The sequence below is a fragment of the Haliaeetus leucocephalus genome, unplaced genomic scaffold (genome assembly GCF_000737465.1).
Source record: "Haliaeetus leucocephalus isolate CR32 unplaced genomic scaffold, Haliaeetus_leucocephalus-4.0 Scaffold184, whole genome shotgun sequence".
Taxonomy (NCBI): Eukaryota; Metazoa; Chordata; class Aves; order Accipitriformes; family Accipitridae; genus Haliaeetus; species Haliaeetus leucocephalus.
The window spans coordinates 11988315-12008663 of NW_010972620.1; the positions used below are offsets into that span (position 1 = coordinate 11988315).

The 20349-nt window shown below is 35.5% G+C and overlaps 1 protein-coding gene across 1 annotated transcript in view; it reads left to right on the forward strand.

Annotated features, from left to right (window-relative positions):
• Window positions 1-20349, forward strand: part of KNDC1 (kinase non-catalytic C-lobe domain (KIND) containing 1) — a 66337-nt gene that overhangs the window by 14916 nt on the left and 31072 nt on the right. The window contains exons 4-6 of the mRNA XM_010564901.1: window positions 10950-11096; window positions 13237-13354; window positions 13714-14735. Coding sequence (XP_010563203.1) covers window positions 10950-11096; window positions 13237-13354; window positions 13714-14735 — 1287 coding nt within the window. The remainder of the gene's footprint in view (window positions 1-10949; window positions 11097-13236; window positions 13355-13713; window positions 14736-20349) is intronic.

Consider the following 20349-nt stretch of genomic DNA (forward strand, 5'->3'; position numbering starts at 1 on the left):
ATTACCTCAAAAACCTACAGCTTGTTGCTTAGTTCTGAAGTTGGGCTTGCAGAGTTGTCATATTGGCCTTTTCTAGCTGGCTTTTTGAGCATATTGCTGGTATTTTTACAGTTTTGCCTCTAAATCTGAAACACAACTTTTCACAGACCAACTTCTATTTTTATCAGGAGTAGTCTGTCTCTTAGGCAGAAAAATGTCCTCAGAAGAGAAATGACTGACTGTACAGGTAACCTGCTCAATGAAAATACATAATATTTTAGGTTTCTTCCTTATTCAGCTATTATGTTCCTATAAGAAGGCATTATTAAAGCTAAGATACACATTTTCCCTGAGAATGAGGAAGATTATCCTCTGATGCACAAAAGCATTTTTCAAATGAGCTTATTTGAGGATTTTTGTTTTGTGAGGGGAAGATTGGGAGTGAAAGAGGACTTGGTATTCTGTCTTAAAACAGTTGGTTCTTTAAGTTTACTCTTTTAGAAGCCTGAGGAGCTGTGTTGGATAAATTTGCAGATAGTTCACATCATGAGCAAAAATCTATGGAAAAGAGGACAGATTGTTTTCTCCTATTATGCTTGTGCAGTGTCATGAAACTCTAGGCTCCTTAATGTTAAAGACCCACAAATGTTTTGGATCAGTTGTTTATCTCCAGCTTCTTCCACATTAACTGTTCTGCCTTTTTCTGCTATGGATGAAGTTGTCTTCCTTAGTCCTGGTAGAATTATCTGTCAGTTTCTGGTGCTACCCATTCAAACTCATTTCTTTGGTGAACCCATCATCATACCTGTTTTACTGGCAGAACTTAATTTTCTATTACACTCTCTGCTTAATTCCATCATTTACTCTTTAGAATGCTCAAAAATGCTTTTGAAATGTAAGCCTGAACCCTTAAAGGCAACATGAAGACCTCCAGCAAAATTATTCCTTGTCATTACTTGATATCAAAAGATTTCTCTTTCATTAATTTTATGTCTGTTTTACATGGATATTCAGGTCACTAAAAGATCCATGATCATTGCTAGGCTTGGATCTGGAGACTTTATACTCCCTGGAACTATGACAAACAATTCACCTTTACCATTTGCATGAACTGAAAATAGAGGCATTTCACCAGTGGTATTCATAAGTACCACTTTCTTCTTGAAAGGTTCAGGAACTGATTGACTTAGAAGTAGATGGCAGAATGGACAACTTCCTAATCTCCAGATAAAATTGAGACTAGTTCAGTTTTCACTGTGAATTAGGTGTTTGTAGAGTTATCTTATTAGGTTGCTTGAGATTTAGTCAACAGAGCCTTCAGGATTATGGCAAAATGGTTTTCACTCACACATCATTCTCCTTAGTTACAGCATTTCAAAGAACAATTGAGAACATGCTTTTGAAGGTAAGGGTCTTGTCTCCTGGGAAATGCATTGCAAGTGACTTAGGCTTAGATAAACACTTGGAGCAGGTTTTGTATAAACCTGTTAGTATATACGTACTCCAGGCTTCTTGAACTTTTGAGCTCATTCACCAAGTTTAAAAAAAAGCACAAACAAAAAAACAACCCCACCCAAAACCCCCAAACCAATGCCTCCTCCTTTCTCTCAATTGTAATGGCAACAGGTGTTGCCTTTTTACACAGGAATGCTGTTCTAATCAATTTTTGAAGAAGCACATGAATGAAATATGTATGTTACACTTTCCTTGTAAAATTGGTTTTGGTTATGGGCTATACACTTCAAGTCCTATCACATTATACATGAGTTCTATGCCTGAATAGAGAAGGAGCAAGGTTTACTTCTGCAGAAATCATTCCCCTATGAAACAATCAAACAAAACCCAAACCAAACCAGCCCCAACCCTCCCCTTCCCGAAAAAAACCAAATCCTTCCTGTTTATGCTCCTCTGTTTACATTCGTCATATATACACTAGAGCTACCTGCTCATTTGCTATTTCAGTCACCTACAGCTGTTCTGTGAAAATCAGTGGTTTGAGTGTGGTCTTAGCAAGATATTATGCAGTGGGATAAGTTCAGAAATGTTTGGCCAGCTTTTTACATTTGCAGTTTATCAGATTCTTATATATGTTCCTTGTAGGAAAAAAAAAAAACAGAAGAAAAAAATCTACATAGATTATTACTTCAAAGGAGAGTGAACTGGTTACTGTACATCAACAACTATTTTACACATCATGGTCCTGATGTCATTGATTTATAGCATGCTAAAGCAACTGGGATGCTATTTGAGTTTATTGGCCCATAGGGTTCTTAACTGGAAGCGTTGCGCTGAAGTTTTACAGCTCCAAAATGTGGAATAAGCATCCCCCAATACAGGATTGTACAAATGTATTACTGAGCTCAAAGAATGATAGACTTTACCAGTAAGCACCTTCTCTTAGGTTTAAGATAAAAATATACTTTTTTTTTAAACAAATAACGTCAATAACTGCAAATAACATTATATTTGCCTTACAATGAAAAAAAATCTTATACAGTTGAGAGAGGACAGAACTAGTCTGCTCAGCGTGCATATAACTGTTTCCCAGGTTTCCTTGTTTCTAAACCTACAGGGAATAAATTGTGTTAGTTAATTAAGTGATAAATGAATTACCTGTGGCAGGTAACTTAAAAGTAAGGAGGTTAATGGCTGATAAATCATAGGGAGAGTTGTGACACATGAAACTCTGTTTCAAAGGAAGTTTTTGAAAAATTGCATTGTTCAAGAAGCTTTAAAGATAAATGTGTGTAACTTTTGCTATCTAACCTCTGAGGTGTCCAGCAGTTTTATTGCAATGTTCTTCCTTACCTGTCATAATTATACTTCTACAGTCCTGCAGGAGAGGAGTCAATTAGTGTGCTATTCATCTGTGTTGGGGTGCTGATCTTTGGTTAAGGGAGCCTGAAAATGTGATGGAAGTGTAAGAAACCTGTTCTTAATTTGTGTCCTCACTCTGCAAACACATGAGTAATTTCATGCACATAGCATGGTTTAAATTTGGTCAAGCTTCTGTGTATGTTCATCTTCATGTGACTTCTCAAAGTGAAATGAATGTTTACAAACATGGTTGCCAGTGGCTCAAGGTATATCTCAGTCTTCACTACAATAATTAAGGTAACAGATTCTTGAAATTATATTGAGGTCCAGTTGAAAAGTTTGTATTTTCTGACTTTTTTTTTTTTCTCTGCATGTAGCTCTGGATTGACAATATTGTCTTTCAAATTAATTACTGCTATAGATGCTGGCAGTTTAATCTATGGACAGTAGTCACCTGTGTTTTACATAGCCATATGGAAAGTCAAAATAGATCTTTGTTAAAATAAAGTGCAGGTAGCATGGAGACTGCCTATTGTATGATTTATTTAAAAAACAAAATAAAACAACATGTATCCCCTGTCAAACATGATCTCAAAAAAAAAAGTTTGTATACAGCAGCCTAAGGAGGTGATTAGCGGTAAGTCAAAAAGTATGTAAAAAGCTTACAAAAGTCTGAAAAACTAGCAATTTTATTCCAAATCTATCAAAACACAGAAATGCTGCTCAAAGTCTGCAATGATTGCAGATGAACAAGATACAAAAGAGTTTTTCAAAGAAAGCCATAGCAGAAAAACTGTTTAATTTTTTTCATCTTGTAGGACCTTCAGGAGTTTCTTACATTGCAACTCTTCTTTATGGGGAATTAATTGGCTCAAATGAGTGTGTCAGAATAGACTAGTGACCAACTTGACAAAATTAGCAGTAAAATAAATTTCCAGGACCAGATGGTGAAACAGCATTCATAAAAGAAGCAATTACTTAGAGTAATATTCTTTAGCCTGGAAGAGAATGCCCTGAGGGAGAAATTATGCTAGAAATCTGTGAAGTATGCCATGGTGGCAGCCATGGAGTGAGTATTTGCCAGCCCTCATAAATGAAGAAGTAGGTAGCAACAATGAGATGAACACAGGTGAACTCAAGCAAGAGGAAATACTTCTTTATATGCAGTAAGCTATGGAAATTCTTGCTGCAAAACATAGATGCAAAAGGTTGCATGTGGATAAAGACAAATTCATGGAGATAAAACAGTTGTCACAAACCATTACAGACAAGAAGCCCACAACTACAAAACAGTGAGATTAGAGTGATGTACTAGAGTTCCACAGTTCAAACTGAATGATATAAATAAAGATCACAAGAAACTAAAACAGAGTAAAATGTAGGGACTAGACAACTTTCAGTCATAGTATATGTGATACATGCTCTTTCCAAGTGCATTTAGATTCTGCTTGGTTCAGTTCTCCTTATGTTGTTGTAGGATAACTTTTTAGATGATTGTATCTATGAAGCCTTGCTTGTAATGTAAACTGACGTTTGCCTAAGAACATATTAAAACTTGAAAGGTTTCACTTAGCTGTTAGGTAAATTAAAAGGCAATTTGAGGGTTGAAATACCTGCAAACTTCAGCTGTCAGTGGATTATTTGAGAAAATCTGATCTGTAGCTTCATTTTTGTGCCCATTTTTTTTGAAGTCTTTTGGGAAAGAATTTTTTCAGACAAAGGTAAGTAGCAACTGTAGTTAGAAGGGACAAACTGCAAGAACAGCTTTGGTTTAAAATGTTTTTCCAGCATTTGCTACCAATTCAAGCTAGAGTATATGTTTTGTGATTAGTCTACAGTGGTTTAGCACTTTTAGCACATTCTGCAGACTAATTATCTACACATCCAAAGTGCCAAATGAATAAAAAGCTAATATTTAATACAGCACGTTCCAGTAATTACAGTTATGTGGAAAAGTGTTTAGTCCCTTTGTAATGAAGGAAAGTATTAAAAATAATAGGGCTATTTCCCATTCATTTTGTTGCTGAAGAACATTATCCTCTCACTTTCTTTTCCAAACAAAAATAGTGTATTTTAGAGTGACTACATTGAAAAAAGACAGAAATAAATATTAAATGTTTTCTCCCAATAGTAATTTTCTCAAGCATTAGCTTGAATCTGTTTATAAAACTTTGAGTTTTATAACAACACTGAAGCTTTCATTTATGGAACCTTTAAATGCTTTGAATTGTGAAAGGGTGGAAATACCTACGTATGTGCAGCAATCTCAATAAAAAAAGGAAAAAACTGCAAGGTAAAATAAGGGTCAGATATGAATGTCAAAACCAAGAATTGTCTTATACTATTCCCATAGCTTATCATTTAGTCAGAAATATTTTATTAGTTCTATTGTGGTCTGTCTTTTACAGTTCTGCTGAGGACCTACATTTCTGAACTCAGTGAAATCTGAATACAAAATGTAAATGGTCATTATTCGTAATTGCAATATGCTAAATGCTTATGCAGTCACTATTCAAAAGCTCTTTTGTCAGCTTTTTTCTGTAGTGTTTGTCTGCAAGTATGAGTTCCTATAGAAGCTTAGTTCTTTAGCCCTGCCGAGCAGTAATACAACAGAGCCTCTGTCATACTCTGTGTGTAGGCTTGGAGCTTTTACTTCCTCTCCTGATCTTTTGATTTGCAGATTTTAAATCCAGAGCAGATCATTACTGTTCTCTGATTTCACTTCCTATAGTGTTAAATGGTGATAAAATGGCATGCAGCAAGCCCAGTAACTTTTTATTGGAACTGACAGAAACCTTTTTGAATGCATTTCACTCATAATATAAAATTTTAACATGATGGCAGAAGCTGTCCTCTCCCTTGGTAAGTGCTTCCAGTACTTAGCCCTGAACATTTTAAAAATATGTAGTATCTTCACCTTTTGAATTTTTATCTGTTTTTCTTTTTTTTTCCACTTTTGAGTCTTGTTATGTTTTTGTGTCTTGGAAACCACTCTAGTATTAGAACTGATCTTGATTTGAAGCTACTCGTATGATTATGACCTTCACATTTTTCTCTGAAATTCGTGAGCTCCCTTAGCCTGTTGCTGAAAGGAAAATTTTCAGGACCTCAAATCATACTTGTGACTTTTCTCAAACATCTTTTCTTCACGTTGCCATTTTGATTTTTAAAGGGCACATTATTTCCATGATGGCCTTCCTAGTGATGCATACAATTATGATTTTACCTACGATTCTTGTTACATTTGCGAACTTCTGGCTAAGAGTAGGTGTACGCTCTAAGACCAAATCTGGAGATCGGTTTCCTGATGGGACTTTCTCACTTTCCCCCCTACTTTTTAAAGCTGATACCGTAGTGCAGTCTTACCAGCAGGGTCTGTGTATTTTTTGTGACAAGTTACATTTAGTCTTTAACTTAAGAGTCTCTTTAGGAATTGTGAAGAGGTTGTTTTGTTGTTGTTTTTTTCTTTTGGATCTTTCTTGAAATACATGCTATTTGTCAGCTATTAATATTATTATCCTGTAATGCAACAGTTCCTATAACTCATAAACTATTCTCCTTAGCTAGAATTACGACAGGTGAGGTTTTTTTCAGAAACAAAGGAAAAATCTTCACTGGAAAAAAACCCTCTTAATTTTTCAAGAAAATTCCTAACTGCCAATACAGTATCAATTTTTGCTTGTCTTGCAGGAGAAGGAAAGCTGTTTGCTGTCCCTTCCTATTTGTTACTTTCCTTGTAACACACTAAAAAAAAAAAAAAGCCCTAGCTTAATTGTGAGATTGTTTTCACTGAGAGCAGTCCCTTCTAGTGAGCAGTACATATTTTATACTTATGAATTTGCTTTATTTATTGCATTTACCATCTTGCTTTCCTTTCCCAGAAAGTGAAATTTTCTTCCTAAGCCTAAATAACGTATTAAGTAGAAGCAGATTCGATGCATAAACTTGAGGAACACGCCACCTAGTGGACGATCGCAAACTCATTTTCTCATTGCTCCCGTTCAGCTAGAAGACTTAAGGTTACATTGGATTACTTTACATATTAACCATGTTTACTGCTAGCTCAGGAAATTAATTAAATAGTAGGACTTTCTTTCCCCTTTTTCTTGTGGGGTTGTTGTTGGTGGTGTTTGGAGAGCTGGGAGAGGGGAAAGGTAAAACGGGGATTTACATTAAAGAAAGTTTCAAGTTGGAAAAGATGTTGAAGTTCCCAATAAATGTTTTAACATAGAAATCAATTACAAACTATGTTGATTGAAATGGCCATCTTCAAAACTAGTTTTCCTGGATGTCAGAGGAAAGAAAGTACCTCAACAGAACAATTTTCTGTGTGGGGGACAAAAAAAAAATCTTTTTTCATTCAGTATCAGACTGGCCTTTCCCTTGTACAAGAAAAGATGCAGTGAACTTCTTTAAAAAAGGACAGCAAAATGGAGGGAGTGGAAGCCTGTCTGCTTGCACCTCAGGCATTTGTGCTTTTAAAGGCAGACTAGGAGATATGTGTTACATTCCACTGTGAACAGAAATTATTAATTGGAAAAAGTGGGATGAGGTAATATGTTGCTCTGCCCTCCCTGTTCTTATGTCCTATAATGTCCACATCCATCCTTATATGGATGAATAAAATTTGTCAGAAGGCAATTTTTTTGTTCCCTCAAAGTTAAGTTCCCCATCTTTCTGTCCTGCTTTTGGAGTTGGTATTTGAGTTGTATATAATGAGATTATATCCAAATATGCTTTCTTATTATTCTGTATTATAAGAAATACTTTATTTCTTATAAATTTCTTACTGATGGAAGACTAGATAAAGCCTTGTTTCTTCTTATGCACTGTGTATTTGGAGTAGACACTACATTCTGTAGATGAAATCAGATGCTGAGGAATCACACACGTCTTTTGGAGATGCTTAAATGTACAGGTAATGTCCAAATGATAAAATAGCCTTGAAAGTGATGCCTGTAGACACATGTAAGATACCACTTCTGAACTGAACAAAAAGAGGAGGCGGCAGGAACAAGCATCTTTTCCATCCCTATTCTAGTTCACTGAGTTTCCCTGAAGTATTCTGTTTACTAAATGCCAAACAGGGTTAAAAGAAATGTGTCAAGTAAGTTGACAATTTGAGGTAAACTGCTTTTAATTCTTACTTCATGACTACAGCCTGCCTCTTGATGTGAGTTGTTAGGGTCATGCCAAGTGTTACAACATTATCTGTTTTTGGAGGCTGAGTCTTAGTTGCTTTTCTCTTTCTTTTCTCCCCCCCCCCCAAAGAATGAATAAGTAGATTAATTTTTTTTGCTGCTGCTGCCTTTGTTAACCTTAGCATTTCTATAAATAGAACACTATACTGAATAAATAGATGTGCAAGATTTGCTGATAGAGTACAAATGTAATGTGTTGCTTACTTTGCCACATGATATAAAAGCACATAAGCAATATATTATCTTTAAAATATCATCAGTGAAGCTTGCTGTTGGTTATATAGTGGATGTTAGAGTCTAAAGGCAAATTTTCCTAACAAAGCAATTCTTCTACCCATTCCTGATTTTAGGAGTGGTATAGGGAAGCAGAAATTGGTTATTCTGTTCAGAAGTACCTTCTGAATTCAAAGGTGTCCCCACAGTATATGGCATTATTTCATCTGGTATTCTGACATTGCTTGGTCTGCATAGTGTACATCCGTAACATGATTTTTTCCTTCAGTTCTTAGAGGAGTGATTAATTTCTTTCTTTAATAGTCATTTTATGGAACAGAGGTGATGTCACTTGCTGCAGATCATATCAAATGCATAACTTACTAAAATTGACTATATTAAACTTCCACAGTACAATATTACATTTATACAAAAAGTTCTTTAAATAGAGCTGTATTATATTTTTAAGAATTTGTCTTTGTTTCCTTGTTCTTTTTTAACTTTATGTTCAGTTTTCTGTAATGCTGTCCATTGAGAAATGCAAAATTACATAGCTCACTGAAACTGAGTATTTAATATCAAAGTAAAGGAATAAGTTGTACACTCTATACTTCCTCTTCACTGTTCAAAAGCTTATGAAACAGTCTGCAGAAAAAACCCTAAACTTAAAACGATCTTAATTAATTCTTGGATGTTGGGGAAGGAGTTTTGGTTAAATTTTTTCCACAGATTGAACTATACTAGAGTGTAAATCTAGATTGATTGATTTTTCTCCAGGCAGGTACATTTTCAGGCCTTCAGTCTTGGGCAGGCTTAGAAAGGTGTTAATTTATACCTAGTTAGTTTTATAGCAAGTAACTTGTGCGGACTGTAAGACCATCATCCTCAAAACATTTATTAATAGGAGTTGTACTTCCTTTGTGAGTAGTTCTATTAGTCCAGGGTGGAGTTCCTTTGCTGCAGCTGAAATAAGTATGGGTGAAGGTAGTGGTAACTTCAGGAAGTATGAAGCAATAACTGTCTTCCCATCACCTTGTTAGTGGGTTACTTGCTCAGGCTTCATAGTTTCATATCCTTTTGCCAATATAGTCTTGTTTTATCTTAAAAAAAAAAAAAAAATTAAAAAAATTTGTCAACAGTGTATTTCAGTAGGGCTACTGACACTAAGTAGGTTATAGTAGCTTAATGTGGTTAAGGGGAGGCAGGGGTAGGGGGGGAAGTAACCCTTACTCTTTTAATAGATGAATGGCATTCATTCTTCTGCTAAATCAAAATAAAAATAGTACCAACTCCAGTCTGAGTTCCTCTGAGATTCTCAAAAAAACCCCAGGAGTCTTCAGTTACCTCTTCTGCTTAATGGTGAAGTTGCAGAGTAGTAAAGAACTTGAGACTGAAATTACTGCTTTGCAGTAATTGCTTTTCTTTTTAGATCAGATGTCATATAGGTTGTTTTTCTGACCTTTCCCCTAATCTCAATGTGTCCCAAGGGTAAATCAAGGCTTTAGGTCCAGCATTCAGCATTAGTTTATGCTTTCTTGGTTTGGGGGGGCCATGGAGGATGGGGAAGAAGTGGAACTGCCCAAGTGACACACACAGCACTTCCTAATAAGGTGGTGTTGCACTCCCCTTCAAGGAGGTGCCCTGCATCACTAGAAAGTAAATTAATATACCTACCTGCAGAACAGGTCACCTCCCCTTCATACAACTTAGAGACAGTAATACACCTTAAAGAGAAAATAGGGGAGGAAGTTGCTTTTGACCTTAGAGTCAGTTGTCCTTCTGGGGTGAAAAATAGTAAAGCATATAGCAAATGCATTAGTATAACCAGATTTAATGTACAAATCTGGTCATTCTTTTATTTATGTATGTATTTGTAAACCTGAGAGGGCAGTGTTCAGTACACTTGAATTCCTGGCTGTACTGCGTCACCATTGAAATGTTTACACAAACTTGTACTTATGATCTTGGTTATAAATTTTACTGAATTGTGTTCTCTGAATGGAACATTAAAATACAGGCCATCATGGGTAAATTACCATTACTATTAAAGCAGATCTGAAAATGTCTTTCTCTCTTTTTTTTTTTTTAAGAAGCAGAAAACTTCTAAAATTAAGAGGTAGCTGTGTTGTATGGCAAATCCAATGCATTAACACTAGATTTAAGAAAGTTGTTGGCTCACCTCTGCTTTTTGGAGCTCATCACAAGGTTGTGGATTTTAAGAGAAGCAGAGGTGGCAAACATGGAGTATTTCTTAAAATTCTTTCATAAGAGTCTTCAGAGACAAGTGATATTATGCTGTATTGTTTCTGTTTGCTTTCTTTATGCTTGATAGCACTTATAAGTCAGACTAATTTTTTTTCCCCTGCTAAGACAAATGCCACTGCAATCTTCCAGCATGCTTCTAACTTAAATATTTGCACACACACAAGGGGCTGAGTTTTATATTTAACTGTAGCTGATGAACAATTGTAGTACTGATTATTGGTGAGGAAGAAAAAAGGTTCTAGCTGGAACACACAGGGTTATTGCTTTTTGTTTGCAACAAACATATTCCCTAAAGCAGGACCGAAGCCCGTTTTGTTACTCCTGTTTAAATTAAACCACCCTTCCAGTAAACTGTTATCTTTTAAGTTAAAAATGAAAACAATATAAGCTCGATCCCTTGTGATCTCAGAGCTTTTTTGGCAGGAGAGAGAGAATTGCTAACATATTTAATGCCTTTTTTTAAACTTCATGCAGGCACATATCTATTCTTTGGGTGCAACGTTGAAAGCAGCAATAGAATATATAGTAGAACCTGAGACAGAATCAGAATTTGGGCAAGATCTGCGTACTCTGCTGGAACAAATGCAAGAAGAGAATCCTGAAAATAGGCCAGATATTGAGGTAAAACAGCCCTACATAGTTTTCTGTTTTTCATGTTTTTCTGTTTTAAAAAAGTGACAAAAATATTTCTGTACGTGTGCTCATTAATAGAGAGATGGTCTTTATATGTAATATGCTCAGATTTTGCAAGAAAGCTGAGGTTTTCCTAGACTCAGAAGAAGTTCTTCTTTCTAATCTAATGGTGATACAACCTGAAAAGCAGATGTAGATATTTTACAGTGATTCAATTTTTAAGAAGGTTGCGTGAATACACTTGTGGATCTAAATTTTCTCACTGTTTCTTCCCATTTAATATTGAGTTTACAGAGAGAGGGTCGTTAGAAGTAAGAGCACAGGCATTATGCTGTGAAATTTGCATGGTGCCTCAAATGATGTTTGGATTGCATTTAAGAAGGGGATGGAGGTAGCCACACTGCAGGAAACCTCTGTTCCTTGGCATGTTCAAAGCAGTGTTGTTCAAAGCGTTACTACTAACTAGTTCTTCTGTAAATACATAAATGTTTAATAGTATTTGATTAGACATCTTAATTGGTTTTGTATTTTATTCCACTTAGCCTCTTATTTTACCTTTAGTTTTTAGAAAGAATTTGAAGATATATAGGATTTTTCAAGAAGATGTTTTCAAAGAATTTACATTCTAAATATTGCTTACCTAGTACAGTGTTATTTGACATTAATGTGTGAAAGTTTAGCTTTAATGCATTTTTTTTGCAGACTTTCAGACTGTAGCCAGAGAATAACAGTTGTCCAAATGTGACTTTTCTTGGATTCAGTTCTACTTCAGAATAGTGCTATCTACTTTTCTGTTCCTTTTTTTTTCTCTGAGCTGATAGCATAAATTCTAAATGGTATAGCACCTATAAGCAATACTTTGCAGAAAGAGTCCTGCAACAGAAGAATGAATAGATTCATTTTCATGAAGCAAATAGTATTGGCTCCCTGGTTGAGGACTGCCCAGGCAGGAGACCGTTCCTGACATAGAGCCTGTTTAATCAACTCCTGTATTTCTATTTGTTTACTTTGGAGCATAGTTGGGAAAGGGATTGTATAGCACTCCCTATCATCTCCAATTGGTCTGTAGTCCCCGAAAGCTTTGGTGACTACTTACATCAGCCCAAAAATAGAGTGGGTCAAGGCTGGTCTGGATTAATACATGAAGGTTGCTTTGTGACTCTGTTCTCTTTTCCATTCTTTTTCCACTGGGCCATTCATGGGTAAAAGGGAGTGAGGGGAGCTATATGGAGGGAAAACCCGTAGACTTTTCTAGGCATTTCACTAGACTCCAGCACAGCTTGATACCTGTCTCACCTTTTCCTGTCCTTCCTCAATCTGATATGTGAACCAACAGCTGATTTCTTCCTTCCACTCACAACAGCAGAAGAGCAGCTGAGCAGGTTAATGGGAAAGTAACAGCAGCTCCTCAGAGCAGTATGAGGTCTCATCAGTGTTTATGTAGGAACAGTTACTGAGGAAACAGTGGGATGCATTTGGAAAGGCAGCTATCTTCTACTTCCCATCCAAAGTGACAGGTTTTTACATGTGTGAATGTCTGTAGTTAATCATATGTGACACCAATGCTAATGCCGTCAAATGATGCTCAAGCTACAGATAAGAGATATGTAATACTGTTTCTTCTTGTGATCTGATAATGATTGCTTTCTCTAATTGGGAATAGTGCTTTCTAGATATTTGTATTTTGCATTTTTTAAAAGATTCAGGATGTACTTTTAATGTAATTCCAGTAATAAAAACATTCATCATCCTGCCTATGTCACTCAATTCAAGTGAATCACTGGCTGTTTAAAAAATAATCTACGCTTTAGCTTTTTTACGTTTTCAGTATGTTATTCATAAAAGGTAACATTTTAAGATTATTAATTTTTAAGAGTTGTTCTTAGTGTTCTAACTGTAGGCTAGAACTTGAACTGTATTAAATAATTTCATGATAGCCCATGGTAAAAATGAGAAATTAATTCAACCACATAATAGAAACACATGGTATAATGAACAGTGCAAGAAGGACCTTCAATGTAGCATCATATAAATTCAGATGTACTGTGTGAGTTAACATGATTCACTTTAGTCAAAATTCACAATTCTATTCATTATTAAATAAGTATTTAACACTAATTTTCTCTAGAGTATTTTGTCATTATGTGAAGAAAAACTGAAGATTGCTTCATCAAGTAGTATTTGTCGAAGCCTGTCTGCTGTTGGAAGAAGGGTTCTTTCAATTGAATCATTTGGTGCTTCTCAAGGTAACCTTAAAATGTATTTAGCCTAGAACTTTATATTGCATGACATATCTAATGATTTTTAAAATGCTGTGTTTGTGTACTTTCCTGTTATAGGTTCCTTTCTAGATATTGAAAAAGTTATTATGAAATATTTGTAGATTGGAGGTGGGGAGCAGGGGACATACAACTCTTAATGAACATAATTAATATATTTAGAGTGTCTTTTATGATTAAAAGTGACTTGTCCAGAAATAATTAATTTGTGTAACGTACTGAAGATACATAACAGCAGTGGCAGGAAAAAGCAATATAAAGATTTACTAGGAAAGTTTAGAAGGTTTAAATACACATTTAATATAAGCATCTGTTTTTGCATCTAGATGTCTGTGATAACATGTGGAAGGGAAGAACGTGTCAGAGAAGTTTGGGACCTAAATTATATTCAAATGAGAAAAACAACATAGCAGATGATTCGTCTGCAGTGGAAGATGTGACAGCTGCCTGTCATAAGGACTCTGCTATAGTTACTATGGTGACTGGCAGAGAAAGTGGTTTGAAGGAAATGCAAATTGATCTGGATAATGAGAAAACTCAACATTCTCAACCTGCAACTCAAGCTAAAAAGAGCAAAGAAGACGACATACATGCAGCATATACTGACACTTTTGCTAGTGTTGCTTTGGATATAAAATCATGTGTTATTGACCTGGAGAGAGATGGCATTTTTAAGAAAGGTTCTTTGAGAAAAATTAAAACCTTTCCAAAGCTACCACTTGAACCTGCAGATACAAATAACTTTTTTACTTCTGTAACCAACAGTGGACCACTAGCTAGGAAAAATTACTTGCTAACACAAGAGTCACTACCTCTAGACAATAATAATGAGGTTGCTTTTTCAAAGGGAAATCTTAATTCATTTGCTATTAGTAGTCCACCAAAAATAGAACCAAAGAATCACCAGGTTAATGATCTTCATTTAGAAGCTCCATGTGTGTGCACACAGGTGTCTGGCATGAATCTAGAAGAACATATGTCACTTATTAATGGTAAAAAGATAGGTTTTGCTTCATCTGATCATAAAGAAGACTGTTCTGATGCTACCTCTGAAATGCCAAATACAGCTGGTATGCTAAAAGGCCCAAATCAATCAATTGCTGGAGCAAAAACGCTAGACAATTACATGGTGTTGGAAGACTCTTCTGAAACTTTTCAAGGGTCAAATGAAAATTCTTTACCACATTTTAACAAGATGGCTTCAGTGTTAACGACAAAACCCAGTGGGAACAGATATGGATCAAACCTAATTAGGTCTCCAGAATTAAGCAACGGTGCAATGAGCGCAAACAATAATGAAGATAATCTTTGTGGAGGCAGAGGGTCAGAAATCAAAAGTAATGAGCAGGTAGTAAAAATAAAGTCTTCATTATATAGTTGCTGTAGTCACTTATGTGGAGATGAAATGACTTAAATACTGTGTGATTTCTCCCCCCCTTGTCCCCTCTAGCATCCTGGAAAATCGAATTTTGCTAGTCTGCACACTTTAAGAGTTAATATTGGAAATTGGTGATCCTTTTTTTCTCTTTAAAAGTAAAGTGCTACAGTGAAATTTATGCTATTGCAAAATCAACTTTCATTTTTATTTTTTTTACAAATGGAGTATACTCGCTAGTGTGCTAGAGCAGTATACTTAATAGTTGATTACATTTGTAAGAGAACATTACCAAAGCATATGTAGATTTTTAACTCTTTGTGTTACTGTCAACGCATAAAGTTCACTACCTTGCAGTGGGCCTCCCAGGTGCTTATGAAAATTGCAGAGTACCTGACTGTAAGCCTGACCTCATCGAAATCAATGGCAATATCCCATCTGCTTCAGGAGGTGAAAAGACTCCACTTTTTTTAATCTACATGTACATTTAAGTTTTCAAAAATTGTACATATGCTGTATCTGTTCTGTGTTCTTAAATTACCACCTCTGTGTTTGTTATGTATACTTCATGATAGAATTCAAATATGTGCACTATATGATGTTGTTGTCTCAAGCATTTCATCCTTATACATAGACAAATAAGAAGAGGGAGAGTTGATAATTAGTCTACTAGAACTTGTTGATAGATAGTTGTAGTGTGGTCTCTGCTCAAATTACATATTCTCAGGGTGGACAAGTTTGGTCTCTGACTAGATGGTTTTCTCTTGTGCCACACTCAAAGAGATGTAAACAATCCATGTGATAAGAGAGCTGCTGGGTAAAAATGCAGGATGGTTGATGATTCTCCAGCCTTGCTGTGAGTTGATAAAAATGAGCAGCACAAACTTCACACGTTTCATTTCCAGAAATTATGCTTAGGTGAAGGTGTTGGGTTTTTTCCCTTACTTGTCTACTGACAACTCAGCCTTGTTCTCCTTGCCTAATAGCCAGTCTTCCAGCCATCCCATGCCGTGTTATGGATAGGGTTATGTTCAGTCTGCATCCATCCTTCTTTTCACCTTGCCCGAACACCTCCACTGGAGTAGTAACATAGGACTGTCAAGTATGTAATTTGCCTTTGGTTCATCATAGCTAAAAAATTAATGTAACATTGAAGATTCTAACTGCTTCTTTTCCTTTCCTGTCTCTCGTCCCCTCAATAGCATGTGTGCTTATTAAATTCATAGTGCAGGAGGATAGTAAATATGGATAAGTACCACATGGCATGGTTTTGCTCTCTGAGGGAGTTACTTACTGTATGCATATTGAGTCCTTTATTTAGTTTTTAAATCCTGCAGGTGCATTCTTCAGACTCTGGGAAAAGATCCATTTATTGTAGACACATGATTCCCCTAACACCGTCCCCCTTCCTGCTCTGGACTATGCAACCTTCATATTCAGAAGAGAGTGGAAAGTAATAATCAGATTTATAATCATTCCGAAGTCTTCTGCTTTTGCTCTGTCATTTGTTACTCTGGATTTACATGAACCTGCTTCATTTGGTAGATGTGCTTGTATTTCTAGCAAGGATCACAGCAATTTCAGTCACCGACTTCTTGTGAGAAAGCTTGTTAGCATACAGAAATCTAGCTATGTCTTAGTATTCAAGCAACAGAAACAACTGTCTTTCATCATATGTGCAAATCTCTTTTTTTTCTGAATGGAGTTTTTTTTTTTTTTATGCTAAACTGTATAAACCTAGGAATTAATTTACATGTTTATTTGTCATGGAGAGGATGGCTAAGATAAGGCTGTCAGACCACTGTAAAACTGCTGCAGCTGGTTTGTTGGGTTTTTTGGTTTGGGTTTTTTTTGTTGTTGGGCTTTAGGAGGTTTTTTTCGTTCCAAGAAATAAAGGTAGCACACTTCAGTCATTTGCCTTGAGGTGGAAGTGGACTTACTTAAGCCTCCATGTTAACTAGAGAGGTGTGGTGAATAAGCTGCCATCACATGAATAAATTGAGTGTAGTGATAGGGGTTCTTCTTTAAGGAGGAAAAAAAAATCTGTAGAAATAAGACCTATATTCTGTCCTTACTGGATTACTGGGACAACAGTTTAAGTCTGGGTACATGAAGATACTTTAAAGAAAATAATCATCCTCAGAATTAGAGTTTCCCAAAATTGTTGCACAATTTAAAAGTTGTAATGAATGTCCTGTTTGTTTTTCCTGCAGCAGCACTTGAGATTGGCACACAGAAATGTAAACCAAAATATGTTTTCACATTATTCTGCCATTCTTCTGAAATCCTCTTTTTCTTCAAATATTTCATCATCAATTTAAATGAAGTGTTCTTTCAGCCTGAACAGAATTTTATTCTCCTAAGTAGGCTCTTAGTAGAAGTGAGGTTATCCTGCTCCCACTGAATTCACAGGACAATCACAGTGATTTAGAAAAGGTAGCTATTATTCCAGTTACCATAATAAGCAGTGTTATAATACATATGAGCTGAAATGAAGACAGCAGCGTGGTAGTTGTCTATGAAACCAGAGTTTTATAGCTGTGTTTTCAGTAGAAGAAAGGTTTGATAGACTCATGCTCTATATTTTTTTTTTAATAATAAATTCCAGCAAATGTTCAGGTTCTGCCACATAAAAATATTATGCTCTTTAGAGAAGTCATAAATGGGTCTTATAAAAAAAAAGAAACAAAACCCCTAAAAACCCCCAACCAAACAAAACAACAAAAAAGCAAAAACCCCCAAAACTGCTTTGATTATTTAACTGTTGTAGGGAGAAAAAAAAGCATTTAAATATATCAACATCTGTGAGCAACACCTAAGTTTTCGAAATGGCTGTCTCTTCTATGAAATGCTGAGCTTCTAGCCTGGTAATCTTTGTTTTCTGAAGGAAAGTCATTCATTTTCAGTAGTCATTAAACTATATGGCAGACTCTATCATAAATCTTTGGGGGGGTGGGGTAGTGTTTTCAGCTTCTTTTTCTTCTTTTGGAAAACAGATTTTATTCCTCAGGCTTCTAAAACAACAGTTTCTGCCTCTGTCTTAACCTCCTGACAATTGCAAAAATAAAGCCATACTGTGCTATCCCTTCTGTGAAAAAGTTACAACTGATGTCTGTCTTTCAAGTTCCCTTTCATTTCTCTGTCCCAGAATTTTACTGAATATCTAAAAATGTTTGATTTTTTCTTTCTTTCTTTTTTTTTTTAAGAGGCCAAAACTTGAGTCTGAGAGTTTGTTCATTTACTGCAAAGGCACAAAAAGTGTGAAGCCCCAATTAATGTGATTTCTATCTTCTGGGCTAAATAGAAAACACCTTAGAAGATTTACAGCGCTGCTCTTTCACTAGTTTTCTGTAACAGATTAAGTATGATTGCAGCAAATAGAGCTTTTAGAATAGTATTTCTAGCATCTCTTTAAATATTTCTTGTTCTTCAGAGAAATTGCAATACCGGTCCCATCCGGTTGAAGATCAACCTTGTCTACTCTGGAGAACAGACAGTTTTTCTTGCCTGTCAATACTTCTCCAGTGGACAATATTTTTCTAATACTCCAACACTGCTTCTTAATGTTGTGTGCTTTACTGCTAGTAAGCATTACTAAAAAATACTTGCTTGCTTTTGTCTGGCTACTGCAATGTATCTTGTGAGGGTTTTCCTAGTAATTTTTATAGTTTTGCATGCCATAAATAAATATTTTTCACTTCAAGTTTGAGTGGGGATCTTTTATTTCTCTAACCAATTTCATTCCAATCAGGTGTGTCTCATCTCTAACGCTTTTAAATGTTTTCTCTGTGATACAAATCCTATGGCCTTTACATGGGAAGGGCTAACGGGAACCTGGCATACACACATTTGTTTTCTGTTGATCATTCATACCCAGTCAAGCATGAGAGAAATGAAAAGCCACGTAGCTAGAGAATGACACCTGAACACTGGAGAAATAACACTGGAAGGAAAGAAAAGTTGTCAATTCCCAGAATAGTACTTATTAGGAAAAGAATAAAGACAATCTTGATTGCTTTGGCTGTTTAAAATATGCCAGCATTATGTTCATAAAATATAGTACGCTGGGATAGTCTGAATGCTTTACTAAAAGTTTGGTTTTACAGTTCTGGTACCAGCAATGAAATAAAAGATCTGTTAAGTATTCTTTGCAGCACTGAAGAAAAAACATCACTTTTTCAACAAGTGAGGTTTAAAATGCAGTATTTTTGGCATAAAACAAAATGTCACCAGTATGTAGCTATAGGCAATAATCAGTCATATGGCTTTTTCATATTTTCTGTCAAAATTTCTGTGCTGTGAAAAACATTTTCTTATTTTAAAAACTGGTTATATGATTTCTGTTATGAAAAGGTCTGGTTTAGAACATGAAGAAAAAATTTCAGGAAGAGGCACTGGATTATAATTTTGTTTGGTGCAATTTTACTGGTGATAATATACTAATAAATGTTTTGTATCAGTATTAAAATAATTCTTTAAATGAAGTGGACTCAAGGCCTTACGGGTGCCGAACGGTTGTCTTGAGCTTGCTTTGCTAAAATGTCTGAAGAGATAGTTAAGTAACAATGCATGCTACAGGCAGTTTGACTAAAAAATTTTAATCATATGTTTTCCAGCACTTCAGATTTTTTTTCTTGGTGGTTGAGTGGGGCTTTTTGAAGTTGTAGGAAATAGTAATAGCCATGAATCAGAGACTTAAATGTTAGAAAAAAACCCAAAACAACCAAATGTGAGACACATGCCTAAATAAGGGATTTTTACACTTAAATGTTTACCAAAACATAAACAGGTTCAGTGGAATTTGAATGTGCATTGTGTTAAATACATTTGAGGTATCTAATGTTAAACATCTTAAAGGTGGGGTATGAGTTGCATTGCATTAAATACCTTTATTTAAGTTTTGAGGCTTAAATAAAAATTGCCTCAATCTTAGGTTGAGAAGTGTATTATTTTTCCTTTGGAAACTATTTTAACCAGACTGCATGTGTTTTTCATCACAGATGTAAATGTGTGATGAAACATGTCTTACTGTATACCTGGACTATATCAGATAACTTTTACAAGTTGTTAGAAGGATAAGTCCCAGCAGGTCTGAACCCTCAGTCTTCAGATGAAGTCTTCTAGAATTCTCTCTTTCTGGTGTAGGAAGGTGAGCATTTGGAATAATTAGAACACTAGAAAATTAACCTTCTTGGGTTGTTTTTTTTATTTTCAGGAATAAAAAGTAATCTTTTGATATGGTCAAGGTGGGGAGAGCCTTCAATTATAGTAAGAGACAATAGCAATGCAGTTTGTTATTAGTATCACAGAGAACTATCATATGAATACTAGCTAGCAATATTAATATTTGAAGTTTAATCTTTCTTTAGGATGCTTGCCAGAGAGAAACAGTGAGGGTATACATTTAAATAAAGTTCATCAACCTGTAACCAGACTGCATCCTTTTTTTTCCTGACTCAGGTTAATTTGGCCATCCTGTGGATGGCAGTGATTCTCGCTTCTGCTAAGATTTGCTTTTCCTACATCCTTGTTTCTTCTGAAACAGAATTTATTTCTGGTGCCTTTTCATCCTCTATTTTGTTATCTA